The sequence below is a fragment of the Rhineura floridana genome, chromosome 2, assembly GCF_030035675.1.
Source record: "Rhineura floridana isolate rRhiFlo1 chromosome 2, rRhiFlo1.hap2, whole genome shotgun sequence".
In the NCBI taxonomy this organism is placed as follows: Eukaryota; Metazoa; Chordata; class Lepidosauria; order Squamata; family Rhineuridae; genus Rhineura; species Rhineura floridana.
Genome location: NC_084481.1, coordinates 98,131,517 through 98,154,138, shown reverse-complemented (window position 1 = coordinate 98,154,138; position 22,622 = coordinate 98,131,517). Strand labels below are relative to the sequence as shown.

The window sequence follows — 22,622 nt, the reverse complement described above, 5'->3', positions numbered from 1 at the left end:
TGTGCGCACACGTGTATGTGTGCGTGTGCACATGTGTGCCAGGAACCAGGGCAAGCTGGTGACCAAGGGCCCCGGCATGTCTGGTGCCAGCCCTGTGGGTAGTGAGGCAGGTTTTATGACTAAGATAGATAAAGAGAAAACTAGTATATGTAACCACACAGATGCTGACTGAATTTATAGTAATCTTGTTTATTCCTTGTGTTAATAAATCAATAGTTTTGGTTTAACAACACGCCTGATCCTTGGCTGGGACATTACAGACCAGAAGGGTGGGCAGAACAAATACCAAATCTGGGAACAGTATCAAATGGTGGCAGCAGTGAAGGGATAGTGTAACAGCAGCAGGTATCCAAAGCAACCCAGGGCTGTAATCTTTAAAGGCAGAAAGCTACAGGGGGGCTGTGGCCTGTAAGTACACCCAGACACTACATAGCAATCTGTGGAGGAGACTAAGACACAGTCTCAGGGCAGTATTGTGTTACAGAGTGTCAGGTGGTGGTGCCTAGTAGTGGGATTGTGAGAGTCCTGTGCTGGGGCCAGTGTGAGAGATCCATTAGGTGACCAGACCACAGGTGGGGGTCTGACAGGCCTCCTTTGTGAACTTCACTTTCTAGTTTCACCTCCTCAGGATCCACAAGCTATGACTCAAGTGGCTGCATCAACTGGCTGTTGCTCTCAGCAGCAACAACTGCAACAGGTTTGTCTGTAATAAATAAGAGATAATGCTCCTGTATGGGTGAACTTCAGCTGTGATGCCATGTGAAGTGTGCCCCCATCTCTTCCCCATCCTGCAAGATCCCCCAGTCATGAGGCTGAGAGGCAGTGACTGGCCCAAGGTCACTCAGCGAGCTTCATGGCTATGTAGGGATTCGAACCCTGGTCTCCCAGGTTGTAGTCCAATAACTTTTAAGTATATATATAAGTAATAAAGCTGAATGATATACGTAAAGTATTTTTTCTCTTTCCTTTTTTTATTATTTTAGTACTACTTTGTAATTTTATTTTCCTTAATAAACATTATTCTAAAAATATCATTAATAATAAGGATAATTAATTAATTCTGCACAAGCCTCTATGCACTATTACAAAATTGCCTATAATGGGGGGGCACGGATGGTTTGAAATGAGTTTGCTTTGGAACTTTGGAAGGAAGGAACTATATGGAACAAACTCCCCCTGCCAGCAACTAAGGCACTTGCGGGGCTTGACTGCCCAAGGGAGGAGGGGAGGGGAGGGAGACAGAGGCCACCACTCAGCTACTCCCACACTCAATGCAAGCACAGAATTCACACACACACACATGCTGTCAGCTAGCAAGCATCATGGCTCACACACGCCTAAGCACCCTGCATGCAAAAAAGTTTTAAGCATTTCAGATGGAGCAATATAGCCATGAAGGGTGGCAGAAGCAGCTTCGCACACTCAATGCAAGCACAGAATTAACACACACACACATGCTCTCAGCTAGCAAACATCATGCCTCACACATGCCCAAGCACCGTGCATGCAAAAATCCAGGATTTCAGATGGAGCAAAGCAGCCATGAAGGCCAGTGGAAGCGACTTGGCGTGCTCAGCGCAAGCACAGAATTGACACACACACACGCTCTCAGCTAGCAAACATCATGCCTCACACGTGCCCAAGCATCCTGCACACAAAAAAGTTTAAGTATTTCAGATGGAGCAAAGTAGTCACAAAGAGCGGCAGACAAGAAAGTATTCACACACACACACACACATCACTCACCTCCACAGTTCTTCATCTCCATTCTGCCACTGCCTCCTTCTTCTCCTTCATCCACATCCTTGCCCTCCGGCTTTCTCCCTCCACTCCTCCTCCACCACCGTCCATTTTTGAAACAATTTCTCCCCCTCTCCGCTCCACCACTGTCTTGCTCTCCACCTCCTCCCTTGTCGCCTCCTAACATCCACAGAGCACGAGGGAAGAGCTATGCTGTGCAGAAGCCCATTATGAGGCACATGACTTTCATCCACGAATCAGAGGAACAGAAGACTTCCCCTGCTCCCCCCCAAGTAATGCCCCAAAGTAATGCTGGAAACTCTAAAGTTACAGCTCAAAAGTAATGAAATTACTACTCATTCTGTTACAAGCAAAATGTAACGAATTTACCCACTCGTTACTCAAAAAAGTAATAATTTACAAGTAATTCGTTATTTGTAACAAATTACTTCCAAGCTCTGAGTAGGACACATCTTAGGCTCTCCTGCAATTTCCCGGCACCACTTCTCAATCCCTTTTTAAAATACACCTCACTTTGGTAATGTACCAATCCTCTGAAAAGAAGGCCAAAATTAGTGAGAAGCTGGACATTTTTGCTAACCAGAAATTTCACATTTGAGTCCTTTAAGAACTTTTAGGTGCATGCTGTCTGGACACAGTGATTTGTTAATTTTTAATTTTTCAATTAGCCCTAGAGCATCATATCTTGTCAGCTCTGTTTGATTTAGTTCTTCAGATATCTTCCTTGGGGAAAAAAGTAGTTCAGGAATAGGTACTATGTAGCATTTTCTACAGCAAACACTGTGGAAGCTTCTCTGCAATTTCCCTATCCTTTAGCAGTCCTTTCAAAACTTTTTTTTCCAGCTGTCCAACCACCTTTCCTGCTTTTGATTTCCTGCTTCTAATATACTTTTTATCATTTGTCTTGATATTGATATCAATATGTATGTTTCCCCACGTGCCTTACTATCTACATGTTTGTTTTGTCACAGTATGTTCCTATTCCCATTTAAGCAAGTCACAGATTTATCACAGGGAAGTGATAAATGCCTCCTTGCGAGAGGGAGTGGTCCCTGGCTGTCTGAAGGAGGCAGCAGTGAGACCACTCCTGAAAAAGCCTTCCCTGGACCCAGAGGATTTCAGCAGCTACAGACCAGTGGCAAATGTTCCATATCTCGGCAAGATCTTGGAACGAGTGGTTGCTGACCAGCTCCAGGCGCTATTGGATGAAACCGATTATCTAGATCCATTTCAATCGGGTTTCAGGCCCGGTTTCGGCACTGAGACGGCCTTGGTCGCCCTGTTTGATGATCTATGTCGGGAGAGAGACAGAGGGAGTGTAACTCTGTTGATTCTCCTTGATCTCTCAGCGGCTTTTGATACCATCGACCATGGTATCCTTCTGGAGAGGCTTGCGGAGTTGGGAGTTGGAGGCACTGCGTGGCAGTGGTTCCGCTCCTACTTGGCATGCCGTCTCCAGAAGATAGTGCTTGGGGAACATTGCTCGACACCGTGGGTACTCCAATGTGGGGTCCCGCAGGGTTCGGTTTTGTCTCCCATGCTTTTTAACACCTATATGAAGCCATTGGGTGCGGTCATCAGGAGTTTTGGAGTGTGTTGTCACCAGTACGCTGATGACACGCAGCTCTACTTCTCCTTTTCATCTTCCTCAGGTGAGGCGGTCAATGTGCTGAACCGTTGCCTGGACGCGACAATGGACTGGATGAGAACTAACAAACTGAGACTCAATCCTGATAAGACTGAGATGCTGTTGGTGGATGGTTTTTCCAATCAGATGGTGGATACATATCCTGTCCTGGATGGGGTTACACTCCCCCTAAAGGAACAGGTTCGTAGTCTGGGAGTCATTCTAGACTCTTTCCTGTCACTTGAGGCTCATGTAGCCTCGGTGGCACGGAATGCGTTCTACCAACTTCGATTGGTAGCCCAGCTACGTCCCTACCTGAGTAAGGAGGATCTTACATCAGTAGTACATGCTCTGGTAACCTCACGTTTGGATTACTGTAATGCGCTCTACGTAGGGCTACCTCTGAAGACGGTTCGGAAGCTACAGCTGGTGCAAAATGCGGCGGCCAGACTGCTAACAAGAACGAAGCGGTCTGACCATATAACACCTGTTTTGGCCCGCTTGCACTGGCTTCCAATACGCTTCCGGGCCAAATTCAAAGTGTTGGTATTAACCTATAAAGCCTTATACGGCGCGGGACCTCAATATCTGTCGGAACGCCTCTCCCGCTATGAACCGGCTCGTACACTACGGTCTGCTACGAAGGCCCTCCTCCGGGTCCCGACTCATAGGGAGGCCCGGAGGGCAGTGACAAGATCAAGGGCCTTCTCAGTGGTGGCCCCCGAACTATGGAATAGTCTCCCCGAGGAGGTTCGCCTGGCGCCGACACTATCATCCTTTCGGCGCCAGGTTAAAGCCTTTCTCTACTCCGAGGCATTTTAATTTTTTTGTTAATGATTGTAATGTTTGTAATTTGATTTTAGCCTTTACTGTTTTTAGATTGTGAAATTTGATTTTAGACTGATGTTTTTGTATTATATTGTATTTTATTGTATCTATGTTCACCGCCCAGAGAGCTATTGCTAGTCGGGCGGTATATAAGTTTTAAAAAATAAAATAAAATAATAAATAAAGGAACCCTTTTGCCTTTCCTAGTTTTCTTGTCTCTTTCCATTAGCTATGCTGGCATTTTCTTGGACTTGTTTGTGTATTTTATAATCTGTGTTATACATTCTAGCTGAGCTTTGGTTACTGTGGTTTTCAGTAAGCTACAAGCATCCTGAAGAGAGTTGACTCTTTGGACTCGCCCTTTCAACTTCCTTCCAACTAATCGCTGCAGTTTTGCAAAGTTTCCTCTTTTGAAATAAAATGTGACTTTGCTGGATTGTCTGGCCAACTTTGCATTTATATGCATGCTACATTTGACAGTCCCTCTAGTCAATTCCTTGACCAACTGTTTCAAGACACAGACTGTATACACACTAACCCATTTGTTGCACAAAAATGTAGATTTTCTGTCTGGAATTGTTCATGCTTGTCCTCAATATGTTGCTTTCAACCTAGATTGGTTCTAGATCCTGATGTCCACAAAGATGAGTGTGGTTATCTGATACATGTTTGAAAACCCTCCCCTTGATTAGGTTATCTATGCCTTTTCCTTTCTGCACAAGCCTAGGTGAATGAAGAAGGAAGTGGTGATTGTGATCTTGGTATGTACCACCCACCCACAACATCACTGGGTAGGTGTGGATACACTCTCCCATTTCCACTAGTTCCTACATCTGTTTTCAAATGGACACAAGGCAAGATAATGCAAATTAATCTGCAATGAGCATTTATTTTCAGAATAAAACCAGTTTCTCAAAAAGCACTTTTCAGGGGCAAAAATATGCGATAGATCTAGATTGTGTGTGGACTATATAGAACAAACAAGTATGCAGGGCTTATCTACACAGGAGCATACCTTCGTATTAAAGCCGCTGCTTTTACTGTCATGATAGATTTGGAAGGTCCCCACTTCATTCTCAATGGTAGCTTCAAATCCACAGTTTTCCATTTACACTAGTAGATGTTCCTCTGGGAAGGAATAGTGTCACTGTTTCCTTGTGGCCTCACCCTCTAATTTTACATGTTTACTCCCTCTGGTTCATGGCTGAAGCCAGGAGAGCACTAGGTGTGCAATTGACAAGAAGAAATAAAACTGACTAGACCCCCCTCTTCTTTATTGTTCAAGCCTGAGTGAAAGGCAGATGGGGGGAGGGAGGGAGTGAAAGGCAAAATAGGCAGCGGCTGTGGCAGCTTTTGCGGGTGGCAGAGAGAGAGAGAGGGAGTGGGTGTTGGGTTATAAAAGAGCTCACCCACTAAAAAAAATCAAAGCAAAGCACCTACATGGAGGAGCGCAGTGCAGCTGATACAGTTTTTCCTTTCCTTTTTGCATTATCAGTGGATTGGGTTAATAAGGATTTAAAGGGAAAAACCGTGTTAGCTTCCACTTGCCTGCAACATCATGTGAACCATGCAAATTATACGGGGATGCAAATAGCAACGGACACATACGAAGTCGCTATGTGGATGAGCTCTCAGTCTCCACTGATTATAGCAGAGCTTGGAAGTAACTAGTTACAAGTAACGAATTACTTGTAATTCATTACTTTTTTTAGTAACGAGTGGGTAATTCCTTTACATTTTGATTGTAATAGAACTAGGAGTAATTTTACTACTTTTGTGGAGTAATTGTAACGTTTCCAGCATTACTTTTGGGCATTACTTTTTTGGGGGGGAGCAGGGGAAGTCTTCTGCTCCTCTGATTTGTGGATGAAAATGATGTGCCTCAAACTGGGCTTCTGTGCAGCATCGCTCTTTCCTCGTGCTCTGTGGATGGGCAGGAGGTGACGAGGGAGGAGGCGGAGAGTGAGACGGGGTGGAGTGGAGAAAACAATTATTTTAAAAAATGGATAGTGGCGGTGAAGAATGGAGTGGAGGGGAAAAGGATCCAGAGGTCAAGAACATGGATAAAGGAGAAGGAGGCAGCAGCAGAATGGAGATAAAGAACTGTGGAGGTGAAACATGACACTGTGTGTGTGTGTGTGTGTGTGTGAGAGAGAGAGAGAGAGAGAGAGAGAGAGAGAGAGTACTGTGTTTGCACTTGGCACACAAAGTCGCCTCCACCACCCTCTCTGGCTACTGTGCTGCATTTGCAGTATTTTAACTTTTTTGCATCTCAGGGGAAAATGTTTGCTTGAGTGAGTGTCCCTTAGTTGATGGCAGGGCAGGGCCCGGGAGGTGGTGAAGTGAGAGAGATTATGCTGGCTGGCTGAGGGGGGGGGGGTTGCACTTGGTTTGACATACAAAGATCTGAGTAGTGGCCTCAGCCTCCCTCCCCACCACCCTTACCAGCGGAGAGACCACCATTGCTATCTTATGAATAAAAATAATTATTCTACTACCTCTGTATGTGTTTGTTTATTTTTAATGTTGTTTTAGGCTACTTAGATGTGCAGCAGCCAAGGCCAGCACCTTGTAGGCGGTTTTTTTAAAGTAACTGAAATGTAATTGTAGTGATTACTTTGGAGGAAAAGTAAAGTAATCAGTTCCTTTTAGAGCAATTGTAATTGTAATGGTAATTATTACTTTTTTGGGCCATGTAACTGTAACTGTAATTTATTACTTTTAAAAAGTAATCTTCCAAGCTCTGGATTATAGAATAAAATGTTATGTGTGTGCAGCCATAGTCTTTTATTGTATTTGTTGGCAATTAATGGTCCAAACTGTTGCAGAGTAGCGAAACTAGATATTTGAGCGTCTGAGTGAGCTTTGCGTATTTGAATCTTTGCTAAAGATTACACTTTCCCTGGAATTAGTCAGACAGAGACTTTAAGCTTCAAACTAAGAAAAAACTGCTTTATTCTGGAAGTACATACTTGATAGGAAAGAGTTCTACATGTAGCTAACTTGCTAAGTTGGAGATGCAAACACTAAGCCTAATGTTTGCCCTCATGCTTGGAGGAGAGGGAGAGACAAAGAGAAGATGTCTGCTCTCCCTCTCAAGAGAAAAAAAAGAAGGAGGAAGGAGACTGGAAGATGTGGTCAACATCCTAAGCATATCAGTCTAGCAGGAAGGGAGAGTCAGCAGGAGATCAAAGGATAGGTATGAGCATAGCAATCAAGAGTTCTCCTCTCTAGCTACCCTTTTTAACTCCATGCAGCCTCAACCCACCAGTTCAAGTTGAACCACATATTCCAACACAAACAACTTCCCCACTATCACCAAGTTTAGGATTGGTGCCAGAATCTCCAAATGCTAGCCCCATAGATCAGCCTTCCTCAACCTGATGCCTTCCAGATGTTTTAGAATCCAACTCTAGAAGGCATCAGATTAGGGAAGGCTACCACAACACTACATTCACAAACGTTGACTCCTACACACACACACACACACACACACACAGAGTGAGTGAGTGAGTGAGAGAGAGAGAGAGAGAGAGAGAGAGAGAGATGTTAGATAGTGTGTGATGGGCTCCTCCTGGGAGAAAGGGCGGGAGCACGCCATCAGCCTCAAGCAGTTCTGTGAGGCCCTCGTGGCCCACACCAGGCTTGCCCAAGCCACCGCCACCACTGGCGGAGCAGGAGGAGGTGCAGGAGTCGGAGGGGAAGCCGCAGCAGCAGCAGCCGCCGCCACCGAGGGGTGAGCCTGGAGTGAAGAGACTGGTGCCATTTGATAATCTGGGTTGGGGCAGTTGGTGGTGGCTGGACTAAAATCCACTCTGAGTAGCATGGTGTCGCTAACCCATCATCTCAGTCGCCATAGAGAAAGGATCTCTCCTCCAGGTCTTTCCCTCAAGATCCGTTTCTTTGGACTTTTCCTGTGCCCATCCTTCTTCTCATCCACATTTATTTATTTATGTTTTGGCTACTGTAAATTGTATTGTTTTATTGATGTATTTTGAAGTATTTTGATGTATTGATGTATTTTATTGATGTATTGATGTATTTTTATATTTGTGGGTTTTTTGTAAGCCGTCTTGAGGGCCTTTTGGCTGAAAGGCTGGGTGGAAATAAACAACAACAATAATAATATAAATCAAATAATAAATAAATAAATGAAGGAGGGAGGGAGGGAAATCTTACCTTGACATGGGACTGTGAAGTAGTCAGATCTGAATATTCTAAGACAGGTATGTTTAACTTCTCCTACAAGAAATGGGCAGTGTCAACAGGCCTGAATGTAATGGCACAAATTCCGCACCATTTTTAAAAAGGCATTGATAATGAAGGAGGAGTGAGACAATGGCTGGGAAGGGCAGCAGGACATGTCTGTTTTTTAAAGGCCTGGCACCAGTGGTCAGCCAGAGATGCCTGAAAGCCAAAAGATAATTGCATCACCATTCATCATATTAATCCAGGAAATTTGAATCAGACCAATTGGCTTAAAAATGTGGACCAAACAGAATCCCTGAGCATCCCTACCATGGTGGAAAAGTTGGGTGTATTTCTAAAATACAAATTCCATGGAAATCATAATTAGCCTTCCTCTTCAGGCATTACTGCTCTGCAATCTTCACCAAATACTGTATTCTGCTACCTGAGGCAAAGGATAAGAAAAAACCACCTGCCCCCCCCTTTCCATGTACAAAAGCAGGCTGTTGAATCCTACTTAAACCTTGATGAAACAGCTTCTTCCACCACACCTGAGGGCAGCAGGGCAACTTCCTGAAGGTGAAGGGCAGGATATGTGGCATGTACAGTTTTGTGCCCTTCAACACCTCACCATGGCTACTCATCCAGCATTCTCCTTGGGACTGCCCACTCAAACAAATGCTGCAGTACAGCCATGGTGGTGCCACTGTGCATCATATGAGCAGAGCAGTGCATGTGCATGGCCAAAATTGGCTGTCTCTTTCTGCCTGCTTGCTTGGTCAGGAGCCTTTCCCAGTGGCACTGCCTGTGATGCATCGGGAGAAGGCAACTAAGTGTGGCAGCCAGCTGATCCAGGCTAGCAACAAGTAAGCATCATAGTCACTTGGGTGCTAGCTCAGGAGGATGGGAATGATGTGGTTCCTCTGAGGGAGCAGGGGGCTACTGTTACCTCCCAGCATTTGTTTATTTAAAGCATTTCTAAACTGCTGATTATTTTTTAAATCCCCAAGTAGTATATAAAAATAACATAAAAACAATAAGCGGTATCATAAAAACAATAAGGCAGCATTATAAAACAGCATGTGCTACCTGAGGTGGTCACCTCACTACCTAACGGTAGGGCTGGTCCTGCATTTTCCAGAGGTGTGGTGGAGAAAGTCAGTGTATAACTGATGCCTTCTGGTTTTCAGCATCCATCAAGTATTCATTTCAGCTATTGATTTTTCCCCAGGTGGGCCAACATCTCCATCTGAAGAGATTCAAAGCATATGTTACCATCTGTCAGTAAAATTCCGCTGTCTGATACAACAGGGCACGGCCCTATTTTACAAGAGAGATGGTATAACAATCGCATCAGAGCTACATAAGATGAGATTGCCATCTCTTCCTGTTCAGCAATTTTGTGTACATTTTTTAGCTGCACAAAAAGTGACTTTTGGGCGGGAGGGAAAGAACCCTTCAGCTTCTGAAGAGAGGAAGTACAGCTAGAGAGAGGAACTGAAAAAGTCTGCATAATCCACTGTCCTGCTCACTCACCATCTTGCTCATTTCCCCTTCAGTTCCACTGTTCAGCAACCTGTCTCTCTGTTGGAGATCATTTGAACCAGTTGGAGAGAAGACCCTCTATGCAAATAGGCAATGGATGATTTAGGTAAGTCACTCTTTCTCACTACAAGAAAACAGCAAGAACTGAAGAGGTGCAGAAAACACAAGAACATTCCATTCTTTTTCACTTGCTATTTAATGGGGGGAACGGGGAGAATTGAGGGTGCAAAGAGATCAAACATCAGTTGCAGAGATGACACAATGTGTTCTGATGGAGATTTTGTGCTTTTAACAGGCAAGAACTCAGCAGGTACAGTTTTTCCCCAAAACTAAAACAAAAAAGCTACGGATGTTGAATTTCTGCTTCTCAGGCGGCTGTTAAAGCACAAAGACTTTGTTGAGGGAAATGCAGCAACCTTATTTGGGACACTGCTGTTCCAGATGGATGAATTCAAGCTAGAACAGAGAACCTTGAATAATTTGAGAAATGGAGAACTTAGTTTATTGAAGGAAATTGAAGAAGCCTGTCCTTTAGTTTCCAAAACAGGCAGTTTCCAAAACGTGATACTTTACATTGCAAATATAATGGCAAGTGACGCAGTAGAGAGAGGAGGAGTGTTTAGAGAAATCCATGGTTGCAAATGGGATATGAACAAATGTAGAAGGAAAACGGGGAAATATTTTATTTAAATATTATTAGTGGTTTAAAGTTCTAGAATATTCTAGTTGTAATTTTGCTATGGTCTTGCATTCAATTCTGTAGCCTGCCAACCCATCACCTGTGGGTGCCATGGCATTTGCAGAAGTATTCAGTGGTGCTCCAGCAGGTAGCCTAGAACCTAAACTTTTATTTTTTAAAAAAGTAGGTCTCTAGCACTTCTAAGAAGTAAGTTATGAAGCAAAATGTACAGGTACCCTTCTAAGTAATATTTGTGAAATGGGCCACCCTGACTGCTCAGAGTAGTTAGCCAATGAGTGAAGTCAGAGCTGTGACTGATAAGTGAGTTGTTTGGACACAAGGCAACAGGAATATCTGCTTCTAGATACTGTCCTCCCTCCCCTGCCACTATCCTATATGTTGACAGTCTTATACACTGGGGCAGGAGTAAAAATCCTCTAGCATTGCAAAATAAAAAAATAAATCTAGGACCAACAACCACCCCTGCCACTAACTTCATCACCACCATAATTCCTTAAGCAGAGTGCCTTTGCCAGTCTAAAGCTCCCACGACTGTCCTTGTCTCTGACGTTAAGTGCCTAAGAGCTAAATAAAGGAATTTTATGTTAGAAGGGAACAGGCAACCTACATCAATCTATTCCTGCCCAGAGTCTCCTTAACCTCTCTTTGGTAAGTATAGAATGGAAGCTGCAGGGCTCTCTGATAGCAAAGAGGTCCACATGTGCTGGAGTGATTTGGGAAGTTGTCTACTGGCCGACCCTTCCCTCTGAATCCATCACTACAGAGGAGAAGCCATAGTAACTTGAACCCAATAGAAACCCATCCAAGATCTGCTGCTGCCAGTCTGCCAGGCAATGAGAGTTTCTATCCCATTAACCTGTAGATGTCACAAAGCATAGGGGACAAAACAAGCATTGGGCAACACCAGTTATATTGTAATTTTTGTAAAACAAAAATTACTTGCTTGTAAATTGCTTTGGGACTTTTTAGTGGGAAGTGATTGACAAATTTAATAAACCTAACCTAAACCTTAAATGGCTTCTAGGAAGCACAATTGACTGAGAGAGGGGAGTAGTCTGACGACTTACTATCATACACCCTGTTTTGCTATTGTCATGCCTGCCCACTTCCCTGAGCAGTGAGAAGTTCCAGGGACAGCACTACGTGAGTTTGGCTTCCTTTAGAGTAGGCATAGACAACACGGTGCCCTCTACATGTTGCTAGACTGAAAAATGGAAATGGACTGCCTTCAAGTTGATCCCAACTTATGGCGACCCTATGAATAGGGATTCTTGGTAAACGGTATTCAGAGGGGGTTTACCATTGCCTCCCTCTGAGGCTAGTCCTCCCCAGCTGGCTAGGGCCTGCTCAGCTTGCCACAGTTGCACAAGCCAGCCCCTTCCTTGTCTGCAACTGCCAGCTGGGGGGCAACTGGGCTCTCTGGGACTATACAGCTTGCCCATGGCTGCACAGGTGGCAGGGCACGTAACCCCTGAGCCACTCATTGTTGGGGGTGATCTTTAGCTGGCCCTTGACACCCAGGAGACACGAGCAGGGATTTTAACTCACAGACTTTAGACTCCCAGCCAGGCTGTCCTCCCCACTGGCCATGGGATCAGGTCTGATCGAAGCTGGAGTCAAACAACATCTGGAAAGCACCATGTTGACCACTGGAGAGGGATGGCATTTTATAATATTTGAGTTTATTTGCAGAGCATAGATGACAGCAATTAGTATAGCACTCTCACAAGCAGCTGATCTGCTACTTCACATCACCCCTCAACAGGAAGGCATTCCCAGATGCTTTGTGCCATGTCACTCAAAGCTCTTATTTCTCTATCTCAGTGGCTCGCCGCTCTCTCAGTATTTTCCACCAATGCTTCCACTATTCTCTCTCACATATGTAAACTAGATATCTTCCTTAGCTGGAGGTGGGGGGAGGTATGCCACCTACCAACTCAGAACAGTCCAGAAACAGCCATCTTTTTTCTGGCTGTTGAGTAAACACTCACTGGTGGCCATCCTCAGCCATTAGCCAACAATCACCCTAGGACAGCCTTTCCCAACTAGTGGGCCACCAGATGTTGTTGGACCACAATTCCCATCTTTCCTGACCATTGGCAATGCTGGCTGAGGCTGATGGGAGTTGTGGTCCAACAACATCTGGTGGCCCACTAGTTGGGAAAGGCTGCCCTAGGAAAAGCAAGATGTGCCCAGGAAGGGCTGACAAAAACACTATGTGGTCTGGGATATATATGCAAGTAGATGAAGACATTCCCTAGTCAATCAACCAAGTATGTAAGTCTGTTTGTGAAAAAAATGACAAACACATAAATATAATTCCGATGTATTGCTTAAAAAACCATAGGTCATCAGAAAATAAAAAACCAGAGGGGTGTGTGTATAAATACAACTAAATCCACAAATCATCACAGTATCAAACAGTAGCATGGGGTGAATGTGATAGATGAAAAATAAAACAGAATCAAGGCATAATTGATAAAAAGAAACTTAATAAAGTTAGAGCAGATCCACACCATACATTTAAAGCACATCCTATACATATTTATAGCACATGACTTCCCCCCAAACAATCATGAGAATTGTAGTTTGTTACGGGTGCTGGGGAGTTGTAGCTCTGTGAGAGAGAGGGAAACCATAGCCCCCAGGATTCTTTGGAGGAAGTCATGTCCTTTAAATGTGCATTGAGTGTGATTTAAATGTATGGAGTGGATCTGCCCTCAGTTGTCGAAGCTTAAAATGGCATAATTACCAAGTCCCACTCAGCCAGTAATTTGCCTAGGTTTAATTTTCCATCATACCAATTTTTAATTTTAGCTTATTGGTCACTATTGGCCATAATGAAACATAAACAAATGCAATTGAGCTAACTGAGTTATTATTATTATTATTATTATTATTATTATTATTATTTTATTTATATCCCGCCCTTCCTCCCAGCAGGAGCCCAGGGTGGCAAACAAAAGTACTAAAAACATTAAAACATCATAAAAACAAACTTTAAAACACATTAAAACAAAACATCTTCAAAAATGTTACTTAAAAAAGCTATCAAAACATCTTCTAAGATTAAAAACATTTTAAAAAAGAAAGTTTAAGAACATATTAAAAAGCTATTCTTCCAACACAGATGCAGACTGCAATAAGTCTCAACTTAAAACAAAAATGGACTGCCTTCAAGTCGATTCCGACCTATGGCAACCCCATGAATAGGATTCTCATGGCAAGCGGCACTCAGAGGGAGCCCACCACTGCCCTCCTCTGAGGCGGAGAGGAAGTGGCTGGCCCAAAGTCACCCAGTGAGTTTCATGGCTGTGTGGGGATTTGAACTGTGGTCTCCCAGGTCATAGTCCGACACCTTAACCACTTACCATCACCACCACCACCATCATCATGGTTTATTTGTATGCCACCTTTCCATAGTAATTATGCTCAAGGCACCTTACAGCATGAAAAAAGTTACATAATTCACTAAGTTACACACAAAATTTGAATAGTCACACAATGTTAGTAAAAACATCTCATTAAGAAATATACCATAAAATGAAACAATTCCCTTATACTTCATAATAAGGTCTAACAATGAAATACAAACACATAATCCCAATAACAACAAAAATAACTGTCCTCTCGAATTAAGTTTTGGCCCCAACAAAAGTCTCTCAACCACCCACAGCCAAGATAGTTGTCTTTGTGTTGCTGGACATTTCTTTCTGTTATTTGAATCTAACTGGAGATAAGTTGGAGGTCTTTGGGAAGTAATATGGCAGGTAACCATCTTTCCTTTCCACAAGAGGGTGAATCTGTGTAGCAATAGCTGCTCCCTTGTGGCTTCTCACTTCCTTGATTTTGCTCAGCTCATTCTGTGAAATTCTTTGAAAGGTGAAAATATGTGTCATGTACACATTCACAAAGGCAGAGGTGTGAGAGGCATAAAAGGCCAAGAGGAGGAAGCAGAAATTTGGGTAAGGGGAAGGCTTTTAAAGGCCCCTTCCACTGATGAGGCAGTTGCGCTTCCAGATAGTGGGGTGGGGTGGGGTGGGGACAGGAAACAAGCTAGTATTAATTGCTCTCTTTGAAGAATTAGCAAGGAATGCACTCTTGACAGAAGATGTACTGAATAATGCTGGGCACAGTGGAAATGGGTAACTTGCATGGCCCCAGCATGACTGTGTGAGGCAATTTTATGTGTACAAGGAGGGAGTGCATATTGTATCCTCTTGTCATTTACATGGTTCAGACATTCCGGTATTGCTTAGTGTAACAAAGGAATACAGAAACATCTCTGTTTTGCTTCCTCCTTCTGCAGGATCTATATAATGTTTTTCTATGATGGTAGAGTCTAGAAAGGCAAAGGCCTTCCCCTCCACCCTTGCTTGCCCCAACATCACCCAACAAACAGATGGACAATTTGCTGGTTATTGATAATTGCATTGGACCCCTCTTGTTGTCAAACCTCTCACAGTCAGATGAAAGATACCAAAAGGCAGGGTTCGGGGGTAGGGGTGGGAAGAGAGGGTGAACAAAGGGATAGACAACATTTAAACTATAATGGTTTTGTTCAGATGCTTTGTTGGCAGAACTGGAACAAACCTCAGCAAGTTTAAGTGTGAGTGATCCAGTACCCCCAAAAGGTTCCTTTCTTTTGGAACGCAACTTCAAGGAGAAACCAGTGCCAACAGCAGCAGAGACCAGTGCCATCCAGAACAAGAAACCAGAAGCCAAGAAGGTATTCTCCTTAAGTTGTCTACCACCTTAGCAAGTTGCAGGTTAGGGAAGACTGAGGCTTTTCAAGATGAATTACATTGGGGTGGCTGACCTTTTGGGGCATAACGGCTGCATCACCACTTTCCAAGGCCTCTAGGGGGCCAAATGTCAGTGGTGGGTGGGTGTGGTCAAAAGTGGGCATTGCCACCCCACAACTGACATACACATTTACATTTATCATACACATGCTGGAGTGCACATGTACATTACAAACACACCAAGAAATGCGCACTTGTGCACACGTACGTGCACATACACATAAGCACACACAGACGCAAACATGAGATGTAGATTGCTCACTCTTCCTGCTCATCAGATTGATCATCTGGCAGCAGAGGGAGGGAGCAATCTCTATCCTGGGACAGGCAGAGAGGTTTGTTTCGCTGCTCATCATGATGCCGTGATGGGGATGCAGATCCTCCCTTGCCTTGCTTTACCAGAGAAATGATCTGCTGAGTGGGGGGAGGGAGTGATCTTTATCCTGATCTTGCATGAGTCATCCAGGAAGGGCACTGTGGAAACACCCCACTATGAGGAAACAGCAGAGAATCAGAATTTATTTATTTTGCTGCCACTGCCAAATTGCAAGGAGTCTTGGGGAGCCATGAAAAAAGGCTTAGGGAGCTGGAACCAGCTTGCAGGTCACAGGGAGCTACTCCCACATTACATGAAAGCTTGTACCTAGCAGATAATTAATTCCAGTCTTAGCTTATCCACCACATTGCTGCCATTTTTCGCTTACTGCAGAGTTTGGATAAAAGTGCTTTGTAATATTTATGGTGAAAAGTCACAATAAAATGTGGCTAAACTATAAAAAGCCTATTAAATTGTGAAATAAAGATTAAAGACCTGCCTAATGACCTCAGAAAACAGAACCCTTTTTAGCAATTCAGCTACTTTTGTTGTCATAGCTCAGTGGTAGCACATATGCTTTACCATATATAAAGTCCCAAGTTTTGACTCTGGTTGAAGCAGGCATCCAGACATTGTTGGACTACAACTATCGTCATCCCTGACCATGGGCCATGCTGGCTTGGGCTGATGGGAGCTAGTGTTCACAACATCAGGAAGGCCACTGGTTCCTCACCCATGTGAAAGGATAGGTACCAGGCTGGTAAAGACTGAGGTCTTGGAGACCTGCTCACTCAGCAGTAGTGGATTAGAGGAGCCTTTGGTTTGATTCAGTTTAAAGTAGCTCTTTATACTGCATATCTCCTTTCACACCTGAAGCCTCCCAATCTGGACACTGTTGCAAAGCAAGAGACAGTTCATGCTTGCACATATCCTATGCTTTAGCACTCTAGTTTGCCTTTCTCTCCCATATCTTCCAGAATTTAATTGAATACTGTTTGTTGATTGCAGCAGTAATGAGAGATGGGAAGTCAATAGGTATGGGAGAAACCTGAGACCTGCTTCAACATTTTTTAAAATAGATTGGGAGATAGCAACTCAACACAAGACAGTTCAAGAGAACCAGAGGAGCATAAGAATTGATGGTGATAGTTCTTTGCTTTGGGGAACGGATTGGTATATCATTATAGCTAGTAATGGAGAGGAACATATGTCTGGCTGGCTTTGAGGGGAGGCAGTGTCCTTTTTGTATATCTTCTCTGTGTATATTCCCAGGTGCAACCAGCACGTGGCATTCAACACCGTGAAGAAGATGCAGAATATATTTACAGGTAAATGAACGCTGCAGTAGGAAAGAAGGTTACACTGCCTCTTTGTGCTTCATGTTTTCTGAGGGAAGCCCTCCATAGATATTCATGGGTCAAAACTGTAAACCTTTGCTCTCTTAAAAGTTTAGTTAGCAATGGCATCAAAGGCTACCACAGACAATCACCGGTTCACATACTTAAAAGGCAAAGTTATCTCCATTCATATATATTGGAGTCCTTCTTAAATATGTTATAAGATTTATGCTACAACCTCAGGAGAAAGTTTTATAACACTAAAGTAAGTGCTGAATAGCTGCAAGGAGGAGCTTGCTTTCCTGCTGTCTGCCAGAAAGACCAGCCCCTTTGCAACTACAGTTTGTGCAGCTAGGTTACTTCTGCTAAGTCAATGGACCATTTCAGAGTTGTAAACTGGGGGCAGAGAGCCCTTTCAGCTTGACGGCTGCATTGCTTCATGGACAATCTTCTGAGGGCCACATGTGAGTGGAGGGTGGGGCCAGAAGTAAAAGTGGGTGGAGCAACACATGTGGCTCTTAAGGTTGTGCAGTTGGCTACATTCCAGCCACACAAAAGTTGGACATTTCTACACCCACCTCTCTCCATCCAGGCAAGAGACATTACTGCAGTTAAAGGACACATTCTAGCCAGGCAAACAGTCAAGGAGGGCACAGAGCAGGGATAATAAGGGGTGTGGCCTGGGGAAAAGGGGTGTGGTTTGGGGAGAGGACGTGGCCTAGAGAGAGTCTTTATTGCCAGATAGAGAGGCATTTGGTCCTCAGACCTGCGGGCCCCCATCCCTGTTGTACCAACATGTGGCTTCTGACTCTCCTTTGCCTTTCTCAGGGTTTAGAAGCAATGCTCCTGTAACCGTGGGCAAGCAAGCATTCTACCATATTTGGAAATATTTCTGTTTGGCAAATACAATGATATTACATTGGCCTCAATAGGAAAGACAGACAGGAATGAGTTGTGTTGAGAAAAGCTTCTACAAATTTCACCCACACAAATGCTTCATGCACTATCATGCAGAGCAAGCTCACACCTGCCAGTGATGTAGGGTTGTATGCAATTAAGTTATACTCAGAGAAGAAACATTGAAATTAGTGGACAGAACTAGGTTTATTGATTTCACTGGGTTTACTCTGAATATAATTTAGGGCTCATCTACACAGTGGTTTACTGTGTGTTTGGTGCCACTCACATCTCCTTTAAATTTGCATGGTTCACATGATGTTACTGGCAAACAAAAGCTATCATGCAGTTTCCCCCTGTAAATCCGGACTAACCCAATCCACTGATAATATGAAAAGGGGAGAAAAAAAGTCTTCACTCCCTTTCTCTAGTGCCTGCAGACATTTGTTCCAATGCTTTTTTGTGGGTGTGTCAATCATTTCCCTCTCCACGCCCACTCCCTCCTCCTCCCGTTGTTCATTTTATTTCCTGTAGGCTGACAAGCAACTTCCAGTTGCTCTCCTCCATTCTGCTGGCCTTTTTTATGTTGCTGCAAATGGTGCCTTTATTTTCTTTTTTCCCTAACTTGTGCACAAAAGCATAGTCCCGATTTCTTGGATGAGTTTCAGTTGGTGCAGCTTGAAGGCGTTGACAAGGTGCTTGGACAGGTTCGTGCAACCACTTCTGTGCTGGATCCTTGCCCTTCTTGGCTAATAAAAGCTAGCAGGGATGGCCAGCTAGGCCAGGGAGGTGATTAATGCCTCTCTGCAAGAGGGGGTGATCCCTGGCGGCCTGAAAGAGGCGGTAGTGAGACCGCTCCTGAAGAAACCCTCCCTGGACCCAGAAAATCTTAATAACTATAGGCCAGTAGCAAATGTTCCATTCCTGGGCAAGGTCCTTGAATGAGTGGTTGCGGGGCAGCTCCAGACACTCTTGGATGAGACCGATTATCTGGATCCATTTCAGTCGGGTTTCAGGCCTGGTTTTGGCACAGAAACAGCCTTGGTCGCCCTGTATGATGACCTTTGTTGGAAGAGAGACAGGGGGAGTGTGACTCTGTTGATTCTCCTTGATCTCTCAGTGGCTTTCAATACCATCGACCATGGTATCCTTCTGGGGAGACTGGCTGAGTTGGGAGTGGGAGGTACTGCATTGCGGTGGTTCTGCTCCTACTTGGCAGGTCACCTCCAGAAAGTGGTGCTTGGGGAACAGTGCTTGGGGAACATTGCTCGGCACCCTGGACTCTCCAGTATGGGGTTCCACAGGGGTCAGTTCTGTCCCCCATGCTGTTCAACATCTACATGAAACCATTGGGTGCGGTCATCCAGAGCTTTGGAGTGCGTTGCCATCAGTATGCTGATGACACGCAGCTCTATTTCTCCTTTTCATCTTCTTCAGGTGAGGCTGTCAATGCGCTGAACCGGTGCCTGGCTGCGACAATGGACTGGATGAGGGCTAATAAACTGAGGCTCAATCCAGACAAGACTGAGATGCTGCTAGTGGGTGGTTCTTCTGACCAGATGGTGGATGTCCAACCTGTCCTGGATGGGGTTGCACTCCCCCTGAAGGAGCAGGTTCGTAGCTTGGGGGTTCTCCTAGAATCATCTCTGTCCCTTGAGGCTCAGGTAGCCTCAGCGGCACGGAGTGCCTTCTACCAACTTTGGTTGGTGGCCCAACTACGTCCCTATCTGGACAGGGATAACCTGGCTTCAGTTGTCCATGCTCTGGTAACCTCTAAATTAGATTACTGCAATGCACTCTACGTGGGGCTGCCTTTGAAGACGGTTCGGAAACTGCAGCTTGTGCAAAATGCAGCGGCCAGATTGGTAACAGGGACCAGACGGTCCGAACATATAAAACCGATTCTGGCCCACTTGCGCTGGCTGCCTTTATGTTTCCGAGCTCGATTCAAGGTGCTGGTATTGACCTATAAAGCCTTACACGGCTTGGGACCACAATACCTGATGGAACACCTCTCCCGATACGAACCCACCCGTACACTACGTTCAAGATCAAAGGCCCTCCTCCGGGGGCCAACTCCGAGGGAAGCTTGGAGAGTGGCAACAAGGGAGAGGGCTTTCTCAGTGGTGGCCCCCAAATTATGGAATGATCTCTGTGACGAGGTGTGCCTGGCGCCAACACTGTTATCTTTTCGGCACCAGGTCAAGACTTTCCTCTTCTCCCAGGCATTTTAGCATGTGTTCTATATTGTTTTAAAATTTTAAATTGTGTTTTAAATTGTTTTTTAAAAGATGTATTTTAAATTGTATTTGTTTTTAGTTATTGTAAACTGCCCAGAGAGCTTCGGCTATGGGGCGGTATACAAGTTTTTAAAAAAATAAAAAAATAGTACTTCTCAAAGATTTGTATTTCAGCTGTATCCTACCAGGGAAAACACAGATATTTGCACTTCTTGGTTTTTTTTAAAGGAACCTACTGCAGCTGCTAGAACAGACTGAGCCTGCTCGGTCACCTTAGCAACCAGAGGGAGTAGAAATGTATAATTAGAGGGCAGGGCCAAAAGGAAAAAGTGAGACTAATCTTATCCAGAGGAATGCCTGCTTGTGTGAATGGAAAAAAGCAATTGGCAGCTAACATTGAGCAGGAACTGGACGATGCAAATGAAAAGTGAAGGTAAAAGAAGTGTATTTCCTACAAAGGAATGCTCCCATGTAGACGAGCCCTTAGTTGGATACAGTCTGTAATAAAGTAATAATGCAGTTCTATGCATGCCAGCTCAGAAACAGGACCTACTGATTTCAATGGGACTTATTCCCAGGGTACATGTGTATAGAGCTGCAGCCTAAAGTTGGGGTAAAAAGTAGAAATTAGTTAGCACGTTTAGACCAACCTAAAATCGTAGGTGCAATCAAACATGGGTTCAAAACCAAGCTAAATTTGGATTTTTTTACCTTTCAGTATTGTGAATTAACTAATTATCTCATGGACTTTGACAAGGGAGTGTCCAAGAACATTTGTGGGGTTTGCCAATAAATTGGAGAGGAGGAATCCTTCTCAAATAATCACTCTGAGGTTGCATATCCCAGGCCTTTTATCTGTCTGATGGAATTGGTCAGTCATATCCAGCTGAGACAAGATTTAATATTTTATTTCAAATTCTAAAATGGCAGCCTCTTTTCATTCTCTAAATATATTTCTGCATTCTACCCACTCTTATTATTACCATCCTAAATCTTTTGTTGTCTTGGTAATTAAATTAATCACATTAGAGTTATATCACTTTTTCTTATTAATTTGTAACTTGTCAATTTCTGTAAAATATAAGAAAAAATGTATCATGCATCATCATTGTGTTCTTGTGATAGGTATGTTTCAAAATAACGGTAAGCTTTGTTGAACTCTGACCTGAATCAGGTAGACTAGTTTTTGGGCAATAAATGCTGGCTTACTAGGCTAATTGAGCATTTTGGTCACCCACTTTATTCTAGAAAGGGGGAACCTATCAGGCCAAATCTACATATCCCCACCTCCAGAGCTTGGAAAAGTTACTTTTTTAAACTACAACTCCCATCAGCCCCAGCCAGCATGGCCACTGGATTGGGCTGATGGGAGTTGTTCAAAAAAGTAACTTTTCCAAGCTCTGCCCACCTCACTGATCAACAACTCCAGCAAGTAATATTGTAGGTTCTCTTTACAGTAACTCCTTTTATAAATGCATTCATTTGTTCTTTTATCATCTTCATTCCAGAACTGCTGATTTAAATAGCCAAATCATGGATTTCTATGAGCTCTTCTAGACTCTGGAATGTTAATAGGGACAGATTGATTCATTTAAGTGTGGCATGATTTCTTCAGAATAGGAAACTGTTCCAGCATTTTAAACAGAAGGAACATTCTTGTGTACTCATAAGCCTGATTTTTACATTTATTCTGAGTCAGGATACCTGGGCTGGAAATTATTAATCACTGTTTCCAAGATCCCTTAAGCAATTCAACATTAAAAAAAAATTTTTTTTACTCCAAAGTAGGTGAAAACTGTTCTTGGAAAAAACTTCTCAGCTGAATGATTATACACAGAATCCCATCAGGAGAGACTGAAAGAACTGGGCATGTTTAGCCCTTGAGAAGAGAAGACTGGGGGGAGATACAATAGTACTCTTCAAGAACTTGAAAAGTTATCACACAGAGGAGGGCAGGTTCTCTTCTTGATCATCCCAGAGGGCGGGACACAGAATAATGGGCTCAAGTTGCAGGAAACCAGATTTGGGCTGAACATCAGGAAAAACTTCCTAACTGTTAGAGCAGTACGACAATGGAACCAATGACCTAGGGAGGTGGTGGGCTCTCCAACACTGGAGGCATTCAAGAAGCAGCTGGACAGCCACCTGTCGGGTATGATTTAGGTTGGATTCCTGCACTGAGCAGGAGGGTGGACTTGATGGCCTTGTAGGCCCCTTCCAACTCTATTATGATTCTGTTTAACTAGAGAATGGTATTAGGTTGGCTTCAGATCAGGGTTATCCAATGTGGTGCCCTCCAGTTGTTGAACTTCCATCAGCACCAGCTACCATGGCCAATGGTCAGGAATGAAGGGAGTTGTAGTCTAACAATATCAGGA

At 44.0% G+C, this 22,622-nt stretch overlaps 1 protein-coding gene across 1 annotated transcript in view; it reads left to right on the top strand.

The window, feature by feature from the left end:
* The first annotated feature begins 9,924 nt into the window (after positions 1 to 9,924).
* LPXN (leupaxin) overlaps positions 9,925 to 22,622 on the top strand; it is a 29,784-nt gene continuing 17,086 nt past the window's right edge. Inside the window, exons 1-3 of the mRNA XM_061613035.1 lie at positions 9,925 to 10,055; positions 15,215 to 15,378; positions 17,043 to 17,098. Of these exons, the coding sequence (XP_061469019.1) occupies positions 10,043 to 10,055; positions 15,215 to 15,378; positions 17,043 to 17,098 (233 nt within the window). The 5' untranslated portion in view covers positions 9,925 to 10,042. The remainder of the gene's footprint in view (positions 10,056 to 15,214; positions 15,379 to 17,042; positions 17,099 to 22,622) is intronic.